Source organism: Gavia stellata, chromosome 2, assembly GCF_030936135.1.
Source record: "Gavia stellata isolate bGavSte3 chromosome 2, bGavSte3.hap2, whole genome shotgun sequence".
NCBI classification, from domain to species: domain Eukaryota; kingdom Metazoa; phylum Chordata; class Aves; order Gaviiformes; family Gaviidae; genus Gavia; species Gavia stellata.
In genome coordinates, this window is record NC_082595.1 from 10,227,954 (window position 1) to 10,246,399 (window position 18,446).

The 18,446-nt window shown below is 39.9% G+C and overlaps 1 protein-coding gene across 5 annotated transcripts in view; it reads right to left on the reverse strand.

The window, feature by feature from the left end:
- Positions 1-18,446, reverse strand: part of RPS6KC1 (ribosomal protein S6 kinase C1) — a 90,766-nt gene that overhangs the window by 51,461 nt on the left and 20,859 nt on the right. For 3 of the 5 annotated variants that reach the window (XM_059828226.1, XM_059828234.1, XM_059828218.1), the window contains one exon: positions 13,310-13,672. The exons of 1 other annotated variant lie outside the window; for it this stretch is intronic. In XM_059828226.1, coding sequence (XP_059684209.1) covers positions 13,310-13,672 — 363 coding nt within the window. Of the gene's footprint in view, positions 1-13,309; positions 13,673-14,478; positions 14,539-18,446 lie in introns of all 5 variants that reach the window. One more of the 5 variants, XM_059828212.1, reaches the window with a different exon arrangement.

The window sequence follows — 18,446 nt, forward strand, 5'->3', positions numbered from 1 at the left end:
TTCCCTGACCAGCAATAGTTCAAAAGAGGTTGGTCTGTTCAGGCTGTCTGTGGTTATGTAGGCATCTCTAAAGGCAATATCCTTCTGCCTTTGTCAATCTGTTTGTGGTCAACCATGTCCTTACAGAGTACGTGCATGCACATACAAGCCCCTTTCAGAAATATGCACTCAGCTTCACTACCGGTAGGACCCAAAGAAGGTGTAAGCTGCAGTGATGTCTCTCCAGCAGCTCAGGGCAGGAGGAATCACTGTGATCCTTCAGTCAGCCGGATCTGGCTAGCTTTAACACTGACTCCTTAATAAAGGAGGAGGAGCAGATTGTCTGACTGCTCAGTATTCCCAAAACACTTTCAAGATGTCAGATAATAATGAAAAATTAAGTACAAGGTCTCTTCAGAAAGTTCGTGGAGAGTTCCTCTGCTGTAGGTTCTCAGAGCTGCTGTTTTCCCCCTGCCCCACGCAAGAGGGAATGAATCATTGCTCTTGCTTCTAACAATCCTTAGACTCAGAAAGTGAGGAAGGCAGGGGCTCTTTTCCGCTTTATGTTGCCATGGTCTACTACTAGTCATTTTGACCCTGTTATAATAAAGACTCCCTCTCCCTTTCATACCATGACTACAAACTACCTAAACACACAGAACCGTCACACAGACGCTATCAAGAATAAGTAGAAGAGTCTTACGATCTACTCCAAGTTCTGCTACAAGTGATCTATTGTAAATCCTATTACCCACCTCACAGCAGGAAGGAAAAGTGATTGTCACCTCCTTGGACAGAGACACATAGCCCTGCTCTGCAGACACCTTGGACTACACTTGGTTTGGGAAGAAGCTGGACAGTCAGAAATTCAGTGCACTTTCAGCATGCAATATTATGGATGTGTAACAATTTCTTAGTAATTTCTCTCATTCTAAAGACAGAGGAAACTTTGTACCAGGTCCAGCACCTCTAGTATCATCCTCCACTTGGCAGAACTCATCTGGGGAAACTCCCCTAGATGAGACTGCCAGTCTTATTCTCACCTAGGATTAAAAAAAAATAACACTCAATTGTTGGAACTAGGATTTGGCTTTATCAGAAGAGAACAGATACACAGTATTTTATAAATGTGTGTTGCAATTTCTTAAAACATGACTAATGCTCTTGCTTTCATCTCTACACTTAATCTTATGGCACCATAAAACTTTCTTGTGCCGATCCACTGATGATCACCCACATTCTCTTAGACACACGAAGTGGTAATCGCTCAGGGAAAACAAGTCATCTGCACAGCAACAATAAACTCTTCAGCCAGCGTTTTCTTCAAGCAGACTGGCAGAAAACTGCTAAGTTAGTGTCTAAGGCTATCATAAAAGTCAAGATTATTGCTTAATCGTTAGTTATGTGTATTTAGTTGGGGTTTTTATTGCCTTTTTTCAATGCTTCAGTAATTTTACAGTAATGAATGCAAACAAGCTGGGATGTCTCCTTAGAGCTGTCTTTGTTCTCCCTACTTTCACAAGGCATTAATTTCAGTTTTCCTTCTATCTTTCCTTCTTGAGTAATTTGTTAAATAATATTTGCAAACTGTTCACTCACTAAAATCTTCAGCTGTAAAAGAGGGTGTGGCTTCACAAAACAATATTTACTGAACAAGTTCTTGCGTCTTATTTGTGAATAAGATCATTAACAGTTCAGTCTCTGAATACTGTAACAGGTGGATTATGGAAGTAGGATTTTGGCTTTTTATTCTTTATATTAGTTTAACCAAGAAAATGTAAAAAGCTGCATTCCAGTACAGATTACCATTTAAACAGCCAGTATCTCACAAAAATCTGTAAGGAAACACAGCATATGAATTAAAAAAAAAAAAAAGAAGTTGCTTAACAAGCCTTAAACACAGGATGATGAGTAATAATAAAGACCCCATTAAACTAAAATAATCTTTAGCATTTATGCCAAATTTCAGGTCATAGAACTCTTCACTTAAAACATAATAAATCACTAAAACACAGTACTAGAACAAATCCTTATATTTGACAGATGTTAAAGCTGTGATGCAGACTTTATGCTTGCGTTTTTTTAAGGCAATATTGCATTTTGTTATGGGATAGTGTTTTTAGTTATGCAAAACGTCTACTCTAAAAAGAATCCACTAATTCATTCCTAGTTAAGACTTTTTGATTTAAAGACTATGTGAACATACTGAGCGCCTGTTTCCATTCTGTGGTTAGCCCACAATAATCTAAAGAGGTATCTCTCTTTAATTACAATTTATAACTTGAAAGGCATTTTTCTTTAAATGGCAGCAAAGAGGAAATATTTAAACTGTGTCAAAGCCTTTGATGAATCTTTACAACTGCTCATAAAAGATCATCCTGCTTAAAATAATATTGATTTTTCATTTATTTTCCTAGATACTAGAAGATTTATGTTTCATCTGATCAGGATCAAAGCTTCTCCCCCCTCCTGATCACTGGGATTAAATCAGCAATGTCATTTTACATGTTTAAAAACTACACTGCTAAAGCAAGATATAAAAGTGTAGCAGGGCTGATCATAGAAGCCTTAGAATAAAAACCCCTCAAGATTCCCTGCCCCTCTCCCTCTGCATTTGCTACAGAGCAGCTGTGCCTCACACAGATTCACATGAATGAAAATATTAAGGCGAGAAACCACCCACTTAGTTTATTTTCCATATGACTTTCCTGTAATTATTTTGTAAACTGTTCACACAACAATATATAAAAACATCTGCAAAAACAGGTAATTAATGTGTCAAGCCAAACTAATGCATTTTTTATGGTGTCCATGCTTCGTCAACTGTAATTATAACTCTTTTTAAGCAAATGATGATGTGTTTGTTGCAATGTGCAAGTGGTTATTTTAGATGCTCTGTTTACTATTACTGCAAACAGAATATAAAAACTCTACAGCTACTTTGTTGCACATATAAGCCCTAATCTACGCAAGCACAAGCAGGCTGCTCCCCCATTTTCCAAAGGCTTTGCCTATTTCAAAGAAATAAAAATATCTTAAAATAAAAATTGGCTTTGGAAAGGCTGACCAGGCTACCCGCTGACCAAAGTAACAGTAGCCAGGACATTAGGACAGCAGCCAATGATTTAAAATTTGTTCTTTAATTTTTATTTCTCAGGACAGCTCAGCTACAATGTATTTACAAAAACAGACATTCCTCACAACATTCAAATCATCTTGAGGGTTTGATAGAGGAAAACCACAAATATCAGAATAATTGTGCCATTGAGTTCATCTGTGACTTGCCTGCTTGTTTTCCCATAGTCCACTGATCTGACTGAAAAATAGAGAGAAGCAGCATTTCCACAGAATAGGTACATAGTAGGAGCATCTGGGAAAATAGCAGTATTTTTGTTTGTCTTCTATTCAAGAGAGTCTTCTACTCACACCTCATAGCACCTCAGAAGAGTACATACCTTTGAAAAATTAGCTAACTCAATGTTGAAGTGTTAAGGTGTTCAGCTCAGTTAATTGTTTATTCAGGAAGCAAATCTTCTCTAATTCTACTGTATAAGAAAATTACTTATGTTCAGGTATTAATAGCAAAAAGCTATTGAAAGGGGGCCATACCCAATAAGCTCGAACAAAAAAAAAAAAATATCTGGGCAGTAAGGACCATGAAAATATCTGTCCTTTTCCCCGAAATAATCTGGGGTAATAACAGAACACGTCTCAGGTGCATAGAAGTGCTCTGAAACTTGCTCTGGTCTTTAACTACTCTCCTCCATACATCTAGGATGAAGTCACATGGAAGATGTGTCTCTTACTGGACAGTAACAAAGATAGCTCTAGTCACCATTTGCCACTAACAGATACAACACCCCACATTCAGTAAATCACAGTATATAGCACCCACCCAGGAATTCTAGATATTCCTTCCTTCCTTTGTGTCTGACCACCTCCAAATCATCCCCCACCAGGCATTACAGATCTTCCTCAGGAAGAGCCAATTTGTCAGGACAACATCAGTGCTCTCCCTACCTAACTAGATGCTTGACTAGGATGTGGATATTTCCACAGAAAAGGTAAGGCTAAAAAGTTAGCATTACCTGTCCCAATCGTCTGTAACCTCCATATTCCAAATCTTCCTGCTCTTCTCTCAGAGTTACTAAAAATATACATGGGCTGCCTTTATTTAAGAAGATATCAGAAGAGATTTGCTCCAGGAAGGAATGTCCTCTTGCAGAACAGGCTACAAGGAACTTGTGGGAGACTGCCTGTTGTGCTAACCCCAAACTCCATGTTCTTAACAATTTAAACAGTAAAACTTTCTCTAAATACTGAAATCTTCAATGAAACATTTATAATTGCCAAATCTAACAGCTATAATACCATTTTTTATTTTTAAAAGTTTCTTTATCTTCTTCACAGTCTTCCTGCACGTATCACCCAGCTGGATTGCTGAATTTTTCAAAGAATTGCTCTCTGTAAAAATGCAAGGGAGTAAGCCTTAAAAGATTTATTTCTTCTCACAATGAAAAGAGGTTTAGCAGCACCTTCCTTATTAGTGGGTAGCCCAGCTGTTATTTTTGCCTAATTGGTTCAAGAGGACCTCTGTTCTTCTTAGGGCAAACACTTCTTACATCATGTGAAGCAGACTCCTTTGTCCATATTAGCCAAACAAAAGCTCGGGCACACCGTAAGTGACAATGCGACACATAATCCAGCACAGGTTTGTGACCACTGTGGACACAGTTTTATAACCCCGAAATTTATTTCAGGAAGGGGAAGAGTTGCTGAGTTTGGAACGAGTCTCCACCAGTTTTCACAGGAGAGTGGGTAACCTTTAATTTTCAAACAATTACATAAGTGAAATGTAGCAGATGCTGGCATAGATGGACAGTTCAGCATCAAGGAAAGATGCTATAGATTTTAGCAGCAGGTGGCAGTTTGGAATTGAGAAATAAGCCTGCTAGCTCATCGTCTCTAGTATGCTATATATTATATTAACGGTGAGTTACTTGGGGTGGTGGCCAAATTCTGCTGCTGAAAAAAGACTGTAAATATTAAAAAGTAGGACCAAGGTTGAGCCCATTATGGTAAAACAGTTTGAAGTGATCTTTTTTCCTTTTTTTTTTCTTTTTAAACATTTTGAAAGAGTCAAAAATTATTAAGATGCATCACATTTATCAGGACTATTCTTTCTTGCTTTTTGAAGATTGAGGACAGTACTGTACTCTAGCAACCAAGAAGAAAAGCCACTTAAAAGTGAAACCTCACATGCTGAAGCACAAATGTGGGACAGTGAATGAACACCTAAGAATTCTTCTTCCAACTTTCCAGTATGCTCATAACTATTTTGTCTATATTTTATACACCATCTTCATTACAGGTTGCTCAAGACACTTACAGATCTACTCTTACTGGGAAGTTACCAATTCTGCATCCTGTAGCAAACATAAGGTTACACACCAGTGGTGTAAACGTCTAGGTAAACACCTCTCTGGAAAAAAGAAATGTTGGCATACGTTAAGGTTACGTAGAAGAATGGTGTGGGTGAAATGTGTTTGAGTGATCAGTAAAGCAAGAGTCAATAACACTCAAGATAAGAAGAAACATAACTTTCCAGAAACACCAAACAACAAACATCTGATTGTAGAGAAACTCATGTCAAATCCACAAGAAGATGGTAGCTTTTCACATGCATGTGAGACTATCTGGAAAAAACTAAAATGAATGGTCACACAGCAAACACCATTTCAGGGAGGAAAAGCTTAACTTCTCATCTACCTGCTAAAACTTACAGTCTTCACACTGTGAGAAATATCTTTGAACACTTTCCTGTAAAACTACTTAAAAATAAGGAGGAAAAAAAAACAAAACCCAAAAAACTGTGACTGGTGCAAGACAGAAGGACAAGCAGTGGCATCCCAGCACAGATGAGGAAACAAAACAGTGACAGCAGCACAAGCACCACAGGAACAGGAGGAGAGCACTCTGACAGTCAGAGCAAGGAAAGAAGTTACACAGGCCACCATCACGTAAGATAGAAGATTTTCCAAGTTGTCTGCATTCTTCCGTCTGAACTAAAAGGACAAGTCCAAATCAGAATTAGCAACCACAAACACTCCTTGTTTCAGAGCAGAGGAAACCCAGGCACATAGACACCTATCCTTTCAAGTAAGAACAAGTTACTGCAGTTTGTGGCATGAAGTATTACAGAAAGAAAGAGAAAAATGACAGATGAAAAAACAACTATGAGATTCATCAATTGTGATGGTCTAATACGACTCACAGCTATGTATTAAATGTAACTCATATGTACTTTTATATAGTACTACAGGAAATGGTATCTTTCGATGAGCAATCACTAAAATCTCTACAACGCAAGAGAAAGTGGCAGGCCCTGTAGCGATAAAACCTATACTGGTCCCTCTATGCAGCTCTAAAGCTAGACAGGCTATTTTAAGATACTGGAAGGGAAAAGGAGGAAAGAGGACAGGAAAAGAGAAAAGAAGGATGTGAAAAGAGAGAAGCTGTATATGCAAGAACTGTGGCAGAGGTGGGGGGCAAGGAATCAGAGCATTGATTATCATGCAGCATCATGCCCTTAAACATATCTATAAAATTTTTCTATTCCAGCTAGTAATTTGCCTCAATTCACCTACATTGTCGGAGGCATTTAATTCTGCAACCAGAGACTTCCATTTTCTCACCTAAGGACAGAAGCGGCACTGTAACCTAGATCAGTCTGTTCTGCCTACACTTTATGCTGGAAGAAGTATGGCAGCCCTACTAGGTCTTCTGATGGGAGGTACAAACCCCACATAGCAACAGTCAAAAAAAGATTAATGCACTTAGCTGCAGCTAAGTGCTGGCTAACAAGAGCTGAGATAAAAGGCTGTGCAGGCAGGAAGACACGTCTGTCAAAGAGGCTGGGCTCAAGCAGCAACATGGCAAGGAGCTGCTATGAGGACAGACTCAGAAATATTGGAAAGGTCAGATCAACACCAAGCCAATGCAGCTAGCTGTGACCCCCAGAAGAAGGAAGAAAGAACAGATTTTTTTTAAGGCCCACCTCATCACATATTTATTCATTCTTTAACAGCCACATCCTAAGCAACCACATTCAGAGTCATCTCTGCATCATGCCCTACATGTTGGCTTACAGGTATTTCTACAATTCACTTTTACAAGTATTGTAAGACTCTAAGTTGTGCAGCAGGTGCTAAATCCCAGACCTTTCTCAGCCTCTTGGTGCAAAGAAGTCTTGCAGTTTAAGTGGAATTTTGCCTTGAGTATTCCTTTACATAGCTGAATCTGGCTGTATTTATACACTAACCGACTTTACCACACCCTACTGGCAGATGCTATATTTTACTGCTTTACCAGAATGAAGTGTCTAAACCCAGTACTTTTGCATATGGAGTGACATCACTCAGGGTGATTGATCCAGCATCTACTGCACAGTGATGGATCCTATAGCACTAATTTGCTCTGAAGCTCTGTATGGAAGCCGACACATTTCAGTTATGAACAGCGCATAGCCGATATTAGCATGGGTTTCGGCATCACTGGAAGCACAGTGGGATTAGATGACTTTAAGCAGACCACAGTATTTCCAACATCCCCTCTTAATCTACCTGCTTGTCAATAGACAAGTCCTCTCACAAACATTTAACCTTCTGAAACAGCAGCTGTGATTTCAAGGTTGTATGAAGCACTAGGAGAGAGGGAGCACTTTGCATGGTTACTTAGAAAGCCCAACCCAAACAGTCCTACAGCATCCTCACAGTCCAATAGCAGGAAACGGACAGTTTTCAGCTCCTTTGGAAGGAACCGGGGGAGGAAGGTTTTGCCTTGACTGGTTCCAGCCTCAGTGGAAACATAAAGCTACAACAGCGAATAAGGTGAGTGATGATACACCATAGGAGTACAGACGTCTGAGATAAGGTCGGGGAGAATTACAGTCACCCTGTCATTAACCTTTCCCTGTGGGGCCCAGCACATCTCTAAGGTTTCCCTGCAGACATCAGCTCACACCCCAGTGCATCTTCTCAGAAAGCAGGTCTGTTGTTTCCTCAAAGACATTGCTCCAATCAGGCACAGCTGCTGGGTAGCTCAGAAACTGCCTAAGAGATTGTTACTCTCAATGAGAAACACTACTCAGAGGACTTAACAAGTGAAAGGAATTTAAAATAGCTACTGTGTTGTAACAGAAGTTGTCTTCATAAGTGCCATTCAACAAACAAGCAAAGGTGCTTTTCACTCTGGAAGCCAGAAAGGCACTCGTGGAACAGCCATGGCTCCTCTTCCCCTTTTCATAAAGCACTGTCTTCTTGGCATTCTGTCAAGCATGCTCCTGTTTGCATCCCTGGCTCCATCACAAGTTCAAATCATAGCACATCATAATCCCAGTAATTAGGCACAAGTTGGTTTGTTTTCAGAATATCCAAAAATATCATCTAGTTGTCCAAAGTATTCCCAGCATTTCATTGTATATGCATTTCTGGGTTAAAAGTCAAAGTCATTTTAGCAAGGTTCCAGTAATTTGTGTAATTTTTGTTCCAGCTCTGTTTACTGGATAAACATTAAAATAGCACAGAGCAGTGCAAAACTGACATTCACAGCCTGCTTTCAAAGACACCAGTAGCTTATCTAGAAGTAAAATACAGATACCTAGAAAACAGCTTGTGACTGCTAAGCTGGCTTAAGACGCACCACATACTTCCTGCAACAAGGTCCATGATGCCTAGCTGAACCAGCCACCTAAAGCAAAAAAAAAAAAATATTCATTGTGCCCAGCCACAGCTGCTACACATGTGAAAACAAACACCCCAAATCTCTGACAGAGTAAATGGATCATCTCCCTTCATATGTTAACGTGTAACATGGAGCCTTGTATGTAACAGACCAGCAACGAACACATTTGCTTTCTAAACTACATGGAACAGACCCTGTACTTTTCTACACAAATTAGACTGACCATATTGTGAAGCATCCTCGCTTCATCATGTGCCTGAAGTTATTGAAACCCAGCAATAAGCAATAGTGTTAACTCTGTGTTTATCACACAGCTCAGACTGCCCAGATCCATAATGGATATAATGTGAGAACAGTTGGAGTTGTAAAAAGAGGAGCAGTTTATACAGACAGGACTCCCTCCTTTATTACAAAAAAATTCTTTCCATAATTTTAGCCTCCTGATCTATTTTTTTCCTAACATAAACTATGTCCTACACCAAAGTCAGGGAAAGCACTACTTCGCATAAAATACAGTTAACTTCCAGCCTAGAAGTTGGTGGCTTGCTATTGATTAGTACATTTTTTCCATCACTAGGCCTGAAGCAATGCATTGACCTCAAAGTGCCCTGACATGCTAACAAAACAAAGGAACAACTGTATTTGTGAGCCAAAGTTTCTATCCATTAATATACTTATCTTCTAGTATGCTTAAAAAGGCAGAAGATTTGAATTCCCGAAGGTTTCAGCTTCTGGAGAATTGTTTAACCATCCTATACAACCCTTACAGACCTGCCTTCCAAAAGCTCCAAAATCCTGTACACAACAACACCCAGGAAACGCAAGAGGGGCAGCAGAATCAATACGTATTCATATTCAGAGGAAAAAGGAAATTATGGCAGCCATTCCATCTCACCGCACACAAGGGAGCACTGGTATAAATGAAGCGGGGAGGTACAAGAGGTACAGGTCCAACTGATAGCCCAAGGGCTCTGCTGCCAGTCCAAGAACGCGTTCTCTTCCTTCCCGCTGACAACCATGTTTAATATTAAATGCATGTACAGAGCAGAACTACGCCCAAGGGGTATAAAGAGCAGATGCCCAGAGTCCAAGGTATACACCAGCCCCTCTGAGCACTTCATTCCCCAAGTGACATGCAGATCAGGCCTTGTGACAGGACTGTGAATAGGACATTAAAAGATTTAGTACTAAAACTCTGCAAGAGCCTAGCAGAGGAAAATACATATGCACCTTGCACAGTATAAGTAACACTACTATACTTGTGAGAGCATGCACACACAGAGCTGAAAGTCAAGATGTGCATTTCTTTGGTTTAAGCATACGCAATACCTGCCTCATCTCACATTAGTGCCATCAGCTCAGAGAGCTGGAAAGTCATCAGGAAAGTAACAGACTCAAGTGTGCTCCGACTGCCCTTACGGAAGCCAGCTACTTGTAACTAAACAAAACAAGTCTATAAACTTGCAGTAATAAACTTACTCATACACGATTTTGACAAGGCAGCCTTAAGTAGTAAGTAGATCTTCTTGCACCAAGCCTAAAGGAGCATCTGGCAACAGAGACACTCTTTACTTTCAGATACATCTAACCAACTTATAGAGGCACTACATTTCTGAGGTAATCCTGAGAGAAGTTTCAAACACAGAGGATGGATGATGTTTCTTTTTCCCCTGGCACACTTGTTACATTTCCTGATTGCAATTCTTATGTGTCAATTTCTATTTCCTTGGTGCCACCACGTGGCAAAAATATGTATTACCATTTAACATGCAAAAGCCACTTCCAGTCCATGCTAAAGAGCGGCCACGCATTCTGCAATGGCTGTACACTGAAAGGCAATGTCACTTTATATGTGTGTGTAAGCATATATGAACACTGTGTTTCACTTTCAGATATTACAAAGGTTAACTTACACAAAATAGTCTAAAAATAATCAATGACAGAAGATCATAGGTATTTTGTAACAATTGCACCTTTATCTTTGAAAGGAGCATGTTATTATCCATGTGAAATACGTAACCAGGGGTGTTTAAATAGCTGAAGTGATTAAGTTAATGCTGGGGGGTTTTTTATTGCAACATACAGTGACTATTCACATATCAACACTAAACATATCACCCTCAAAGCAGCTGGATTAAAAGGCATGATATAGATATTTAGCCATGGTTTTTTGTTGGGTTTGGGTTTTTTTTTTTTTACTGTCCTCATCGAGCCTGAGAAGGCATATATATTTAGGCATTTGAATCAGGCTTATCATTATAGAGAAGGACATCAGTGACTCCTTGCCAGTTTGCAGAAGCTGCAAAGAGAAAGGACACAAGATGAGCTGGATCTAGCCAAATCTAGTGTAAGTGCCCAGCAGAGGATGAACATGCATTTCCTTTCCACCTCCACAGCCATGCAGGGTAACACAGAGAAAGAAGAAAGAAGAGCTGACTGCTAAGAACTAGCTGTGTACATTTGTGTTCCCAAGAGATAAGGTGCCAGGTAAAAAGCAACTCACTTCTGTTATTCCGTTCCCTGTACTGTACAGATGTAATGTCAGGGACTGCACAGAAAAAGTTGCAGGTGCTGGCTACATATCTCTTCATCCATCACGAACACCTCTACCCACACACACAGGTACCACCACTATAAATTTATTAATAACCCCCACTGTACTATATGCATCAGGAAAACATGGCAGAATATCACAATTCTCTAAGACCCTTGAATTTCTTCCTAGCCTGAAAAGCATGGATATCTGTGGGCGAGAGAAAAGGATTAGCAGTTGTCTGAGGTAGCTGGATGAGTAGCTAGTCAACAGCAAAGAAGCAAAAGTCCTTAGAGAAAATGTTAGCAAATGTAAGTAAAAAGCTCAACCCACTCTAGTTTAACGAGTTATTATGCATCAGTTGAGCAAGTCACCTACAACACATGCAAGAATGGCTTTCCACAACTTCAAGGTAAACATATTACCATAAGGATTACCATGGATTCAAAGCCAACATGTTTAATCACTGCCACAAGTCAAGTACGCATTCATAGCTACCACAGCTCAACTGATGTGCGATAGCCTGACTTGTGTTCATGCCCTAACAGTTTGCAACTGTTTAATAAAGAAAGCTTTTTGAAGCTGAAACTCAAACTGCCAGTTTGAAACTGCATCATAGCAGCCTTGCATCATGGCAAGAAGACAGAAGTGGTTATGATGAAACAGGATATTCTTCAGAAGACCATAACTGAATGGCTCACAGGTCTATGAAGAAGCATATTAGTAAAGAAAGAATAGCTGGGCTCTCCAACAGAAAGATTGCCAGCACATTCAATATCAAGAATGAAAAGCATTTTGGTAACATGGGCAAGGAAAGATAGGATGCTATTGAAAAGCCACAACAAGCAGCAAAGCAGTAACCATACTGACATCACTGGGACTTGAAAAGAAAGAGGCAGATTTACTTTTACCAAAAAGTAAAAAGGACACTTTAAGGCTATGCACGTATCTCGGCCCACACCTCTATTTTTCATCAGTAACCTATCCATTATTTTCTGCCAGGCCCCGTTAGAGCACCTCAGGAGCTAACTTTCATTCCTAGAACCGTTCAGAGGGTCTGGACCACTGCTGTGCATCCTACTGAGATGCAGCAAAGGCAGCTTCTTGTATGTGCTTTGCTACATTAGCATTTAGTTTCAGCTCTGGAGTAGCATAATGCATCTGTGCTGTATACTGTCAAACAAAGCCACAATTCTAATCTTACTCATTTGATCTGTGTGGGACAGAAGCACAATACACAGACTCTGAATTCACTCCAGGAAAGAACAAATCTTTTCCCGTGCTTTATAGTTTTAAGCTGTTGTTGGACAAAATGCAAATATAGGAGGTTATCACTCTAGATTCTCAAGAGCTAGAGATGGAAGAGGAAAATTGTTCCCTGACTGTCAAGGTGCAAGGAGACTCCCCAGAAATTCGCATATAGTTGTATCTGGTCAGTTAACAACAGCTTTTGCAGACATATATTGACACACCTAAGCCTTCTGGAAAAAAAAAAATCCTGTTCTCCTCCAGCAGTGCAGGCATGTATGTTTATATGCATCCTTTAGCTAGAAAAGAACAGTTCAGTGGAAGAAGCAAGAGGCTGTGAGCCAAGAATAGTTCTAATCCTGTTGTGACTGGGAAGTTAACCTGAGTCTGCCTCTCCCCATGCGTAAAATGGGGACAATTAATCCTCACTTAACCATGTAAATTAAATAATGTTTCAACAGTGCTGCAAGTGCCACATACTAATTAATGCCTAGGTAATAAAAAGGAAAGAGGCAAAAGCGGAGCACTTCGCTACTTACCTGCAAGTCAGAGGTTGAGACACAATTTTAAAAGAGGAGATATTTGGCACTCGGAAGATGAGATCCTAGTTTATCATTCAGTCTTAGAGAGAAAGATTTCTCTCTGTCTTATATACACAGCAGCTATTAAGCACATGAAAGCCAGACACACATCATTCTGTATTTCATATCACCTCTTTGCCACACAGTAAGCTTATGTTAACTAAGGAAATGCCATAAACAAATACCATAACCAAAGGTAAGGCAAACACAGTAGGAAGATCCATACCTTGAACACCTTCCAGAAGCAGATCAACCCCCTTTCTATAAAAGCTGAAGGCAGTTTCATAATCTTCTTCCTCCTCCTTCTTCAAGGCCAGTTTTATCAACTCGCCTGCTTTCTCCAAGTAATCTTGTTTGCCAGGCTTGGGTTTTAAGCTTCCAGTGAACAGGCTATGGCTTTCCCTCTCTCCTTCGGGTTTGCTCCCCTCCTGCTCAGGTGCCAGTGTGCTTTGTACTGGGGGTTCAGAAGTAAGACAAAGGCCAACAGCTCTACTGGGAGAACTTTGATTGGATGCCATTCCATCATCTAAGTCAGCAAGAGAGTCTACATCGACTGTCAGAGAGATCAGGTCACTGTCACTGGAGAAGCCTGAAAGCACAGTCAGAAAGACATCCATTACTCTAGATTTCTCATATACCTTAGAAACCTCAAAAATTCTTTATACCAAACATTTTAGCTTTCTTCTCACTTATGCAGCTTCAAGAGTCTCTGTGCACAGAAATTCCCTGCATGCAAAGCTGTCTTAAAAATTATTACCTATAGAAACACGCTTTTTAAAGTTAGCTACAAACTCTGCATAGCAACTGGTCTTCACTTTAATACTGGGAATAAAAAGACCAACACCTAACACCCAACTTAAACTTTAAAAGCCTGCACACCGTTGGGCTCCAGGAAAATTACTCTGTGTGAGTGCTATTAGAAAAGTCAATCAGCAGGAGCCTGATTTGCAAGAAATCCCAACACACTGTTTTAAATCAGTAAGATGAAGCATCCCAAAAACAGTAAATTAGGAGTTTGAATTAACATAGAGTTACTGTTAGCTTATGCATCACACAGCACTCTAACTCACATCTACCATGTGTACTCTTCCTTCATTGCTAACACATGGTAAAATGAATTAGCTTACAACTCTTTCACTGAAATTTGAGCTAACACGTTTTATTTTACATTTGTTGTAAGCTAAAAGCATATATACTTACTGCAACCTGACCTTCAGTAACTAAACCACAGCAACTTAGCAGGGTTATTTGGAAATAAATGGCAACAAAGATATTTTAGATGTACATCATTTCATTCTGTAAGGATTATCATCCACAAAAAGTGTTCACTCATAATTATAACTTTCTAATAATTTAAATTCCACAAATGTAATGGAAACAACTTCTAGATCTCACCTCCACATTCCGATTGGCTCGTAAGTGTCACATCATCAAGCCCACTTAAATCCTTTCGAACTGAAAAGGACAAGAATGACAAAAATGTTTCTGACATCCTTTTGTACAACAGGTGAGATGTTCACTTGCCATCAAAATGAAAGGGCATGACCCTACTACAAGTAAAACTGCGTAATATGAAACTGCTCTTTGACCACCTATCAGAGATATCCATTTGGTAATACACCATTAAAATTGTGACAGTGGCATTAGATTTGCCATTTCCCATTGTCTCCGAGGTTAAAAAACAAAACACAGGTGCTTCTTTGGGGGGGGCTAATTCAAATCTCAGCACTCCAACTCACCTAATTTCAATAGCAGCAGCACTTTAAACCCTATCTCTCACTGCTCTGATGATTTACAGCTAAGGAGACTTAAAACAGGAGAGCCTTCAAAGCTGGGACCTACACACCAAGAAGAAAAAAAAAAAGAAAGCCAGCTTTCAGTCTCAAAAATGTCATTCCAGAATAGTACCCTGCATGAGACATATGGAGCGAGCCACAAATCTGGCAGTGCCACCTGGATATCAAGTAGCAGTTTGTTTTATCACCTTGGCACATGTACCCACTGAGGCAATAAAACAGGCAACAAGGTCAAGACATGTAGCTGTTTGAACACACAGAGAAAGTAAATTCTGAGCTAAAACCTGATGTCTGTTTTCTTTTGTATTATCAACAGAGTCAAGAGTTTATCCACATTATCAGGTAAAGTGTTCTGACTTACCTGCAAAAAGTACGTGGCAATAGCAAGGAGCCGACTCAAAGGTAACTAACTCTAACTTTCTTTTTGATTTTGCAACTCTAGGGTTAGAGGAAGTTTACAATTTATGGAAGAGGAGTAGAAATACTGCTTTTCTAAAAGCTGGCAGGTCCTTTAATGTGACTTAGAGGAAAAAGACAGGAAGGACAACAGATTACCAGCCACTCCCTTTGTCTGAAAAGCAAGGGACAGCGATACTTAGTGACACAAGACTACTTCAGAGGAGGGGACGGTGCACAGAAGACAATGCTCCTGATCTTTTCAGGGGAGGGACATAAAGCAAAGTGTCCATGCAGAGAAGAAAACTGCCTGTGTAGCCCCAAGTCCTGCAAGAAAGAAGGCAACCTCACAACAGAACAGTTGGAGGAAGACAGAAGATTCATTAATTAGTGTATTAATAATGGACCGTTCACCTGCCCAGTATAGGGACAACAATGTCAAATTTGGGTGCAGAGGACTGCGAATTTATGAAACAACGTTTAGAGGAGCCAAGTTATTTTGTTCAGTGAAGAGAAATTGCTAGCTAGGGAATGCATAGGTGGAAGCAGAGCTGATTGACAGACAAAGGGTGCAGATAATGAATGGAAAAGCTGGGGGGTTGTGGGAAGGGTGGGTTAGACACCCACACTAGATGAATTAGAGCACATCCACACAGCAGATGTCAGACAGACCCAAGTTCCCCTCCCTATAGTCCAAACAAAACCACGTTTGCTCTTCTCTGGCAGCCAACTTGACCAGAAGCTGTATGAACACAGCTAGCATGGCACAGAGCCTGAGCTAATAAACTTTGCTTAAGGGCACATTTAAAGCCCAGGTCTGGCACCACACAGCCAAAGTCATAGGGCTTCCAATCAGCCCGAGGGGTAGGAAGAGTCTGAACTGCAGATGCTTATTTTTGGGAAGATAATGTGAACATGGTAAAACAGAAGGAGGGAGAAAAAAAAGAAAAGATGAGCTTCCTGGTGAATTTCTCTAAAGAATCTGGCAACTGGTATAGAAAGACTTTTGGAGAGGAAGTTGGATATGTGAACAGTATCCCATGTACCCAGAGAGGCAGACAGAGTGACTGTTTGTCAGGAATATTAGATGAGTATGATGATGCTGAAGTTGAACATAAATTCCTGTACTTGTCACTGCCTTGTGCAATTTCACCAGATATATGAGAAGCGAACACAGTTTCCAAAAATTGGTGGAAAGCCTGGGTAACCCAGCCTCTTGAAAAGCAGGTTCCTGTGCAAGTGTGAACTGCCAAACAGCTTTTACAAGATACTTATCGTTTATTTTGGTACAAAAACATTTCTACTACATCAATTTGCATCTTCTGCCATTAATGTGCACACCTTCGGCAGAGTGAACTTTGTCTGAAAAGAACAGATAAAAGTGAGGAAACACAACCCACCCTTATAAGCAAACACCAGCACCTGTTAAGGAATGGGGTTGATACTTCTCAGTATAACAGCTTGAAGGAGCAGTGCCCACGTGGAGGCCCTTGAATGTTCACAAAAACTAAGACAGTGAACTAGTCACAGTTAACTACGATAACCAGACTGGGAAAAAATACATGCCGGCAGGATGCCCTGAGGAGAGGCAGGGAGAGGACTCAGAGCCGAGTATTGCCACTGCCATCTAGAGGCCTTAAAGACAGATGTTTCCTTCTCTCCCTAGTCTCCTCCCCGTCCAAAATTTGGTATCAAACATAAGAAAATATGAACTGGAAGACACAAAATTTTTTAGAAAAGATAACTCCACAAAAGTCGCATTCAGCATCTGGAAGTCCTGTGCTCATAGCTGTTGCAAGTATCCCCTGAAAGCACTCCAGACAATTCAGAAGAAGAGTATCAAAGAATTTTTCTGCTTTACAGCATTTTTTTTCTTTTCAATATTTTATCTCACATAAAGGAAGTGTTTTCCTTCTAGAAACTGAGGCCCTTGTGAATAAAGAATAGAAACGTTCACATTAAGCATTTTTAGAAGCACTTTTTCTAAGATACAGTGTAAAGTAAGTGAATTGTCAGAATCTGAAATGTTAAATTTCACAGAAATAGTGCCCCTTTAAAACAAGTTACCAGTATTTAATTGCAGAGGGTAGTTATGATAAACAGTTCTATACCTTTCCTTTCACAGCATGAAGTATTGTGCGGGCATTAGTTCATTAACATCATACATCATACATCAGTATGTATCAGAAGTATTGTGCGGGCATTAGTTCATTAACATCATACATCATACATCATAACATCATACAAAATAAAATGCAAAACTCACTGCCCATGTAGAATGCACAGTTATTGACATAGAGAGATCCCAGTGGCAAGTCATAAAACCTCAAGCAAAAAATAAATAAAACAAACAAACAAACAAACCACTACTAGAACATGCAAGCAGTTCTTGTTATTCAAGCAGAGTTTTACCAAAGCAAGCTCTATGCCAGAAAGACCAGAGGAAATTAAGAAAAAAACCCTCCCAAATAAGCTTAGTAAGTGTTTGTATAATAATGTGTATTTATAAATCAGTATAAAACAGTTCCAAAGGAAAATTTGAAGGATTGGAAAAGAATGTCTTAGAAGTCACAAGTACCCAAGCATAACTCAAATATATAAATATCTAAAAGACTGCATGGTACTTGGCAGATCATTATACGCAGAGATGCTTAAGCTAGCTCAGCCTCCAAAGGCAGGCAAGCAGCCCTAGCACAGTATTTATTTGGGCTGACTGACTGTACCTTACAGCTATACTATTATTTAGTGCAAGTGAAGTGCCATTAAAATTACTCTACACATGATATCCAAGCCAGCATGCACATCTTTACACTGTGCTAAGGAAATAGAATCATAGGAAAAGGGACACACCCTCCACGGGCATAGCACAACCAGAGAACATTAGCAAGTTAAGGAAGGGATTTCCAGTTTTCAGCCGAACATAGCCCACACTGGCTCTAACACACAACCTCTCAGACTTTCAAGAATAGGGAGCTCTTTTCAGGAAACAAAAACTGCCAGCAGTTTTTCTTAAGAGACTTGAACTTGCCTACTGCAGAGCTCAGGGAGATAACCTTTAACATTCACCACTCCCATATGCTCAATCCAGAAGACATACTTAAACTTTTAAAATATGATACCAACTCTCTTCTGGATTTTACTAAGCACTGCAAGCATGGTGACACCCGGAGC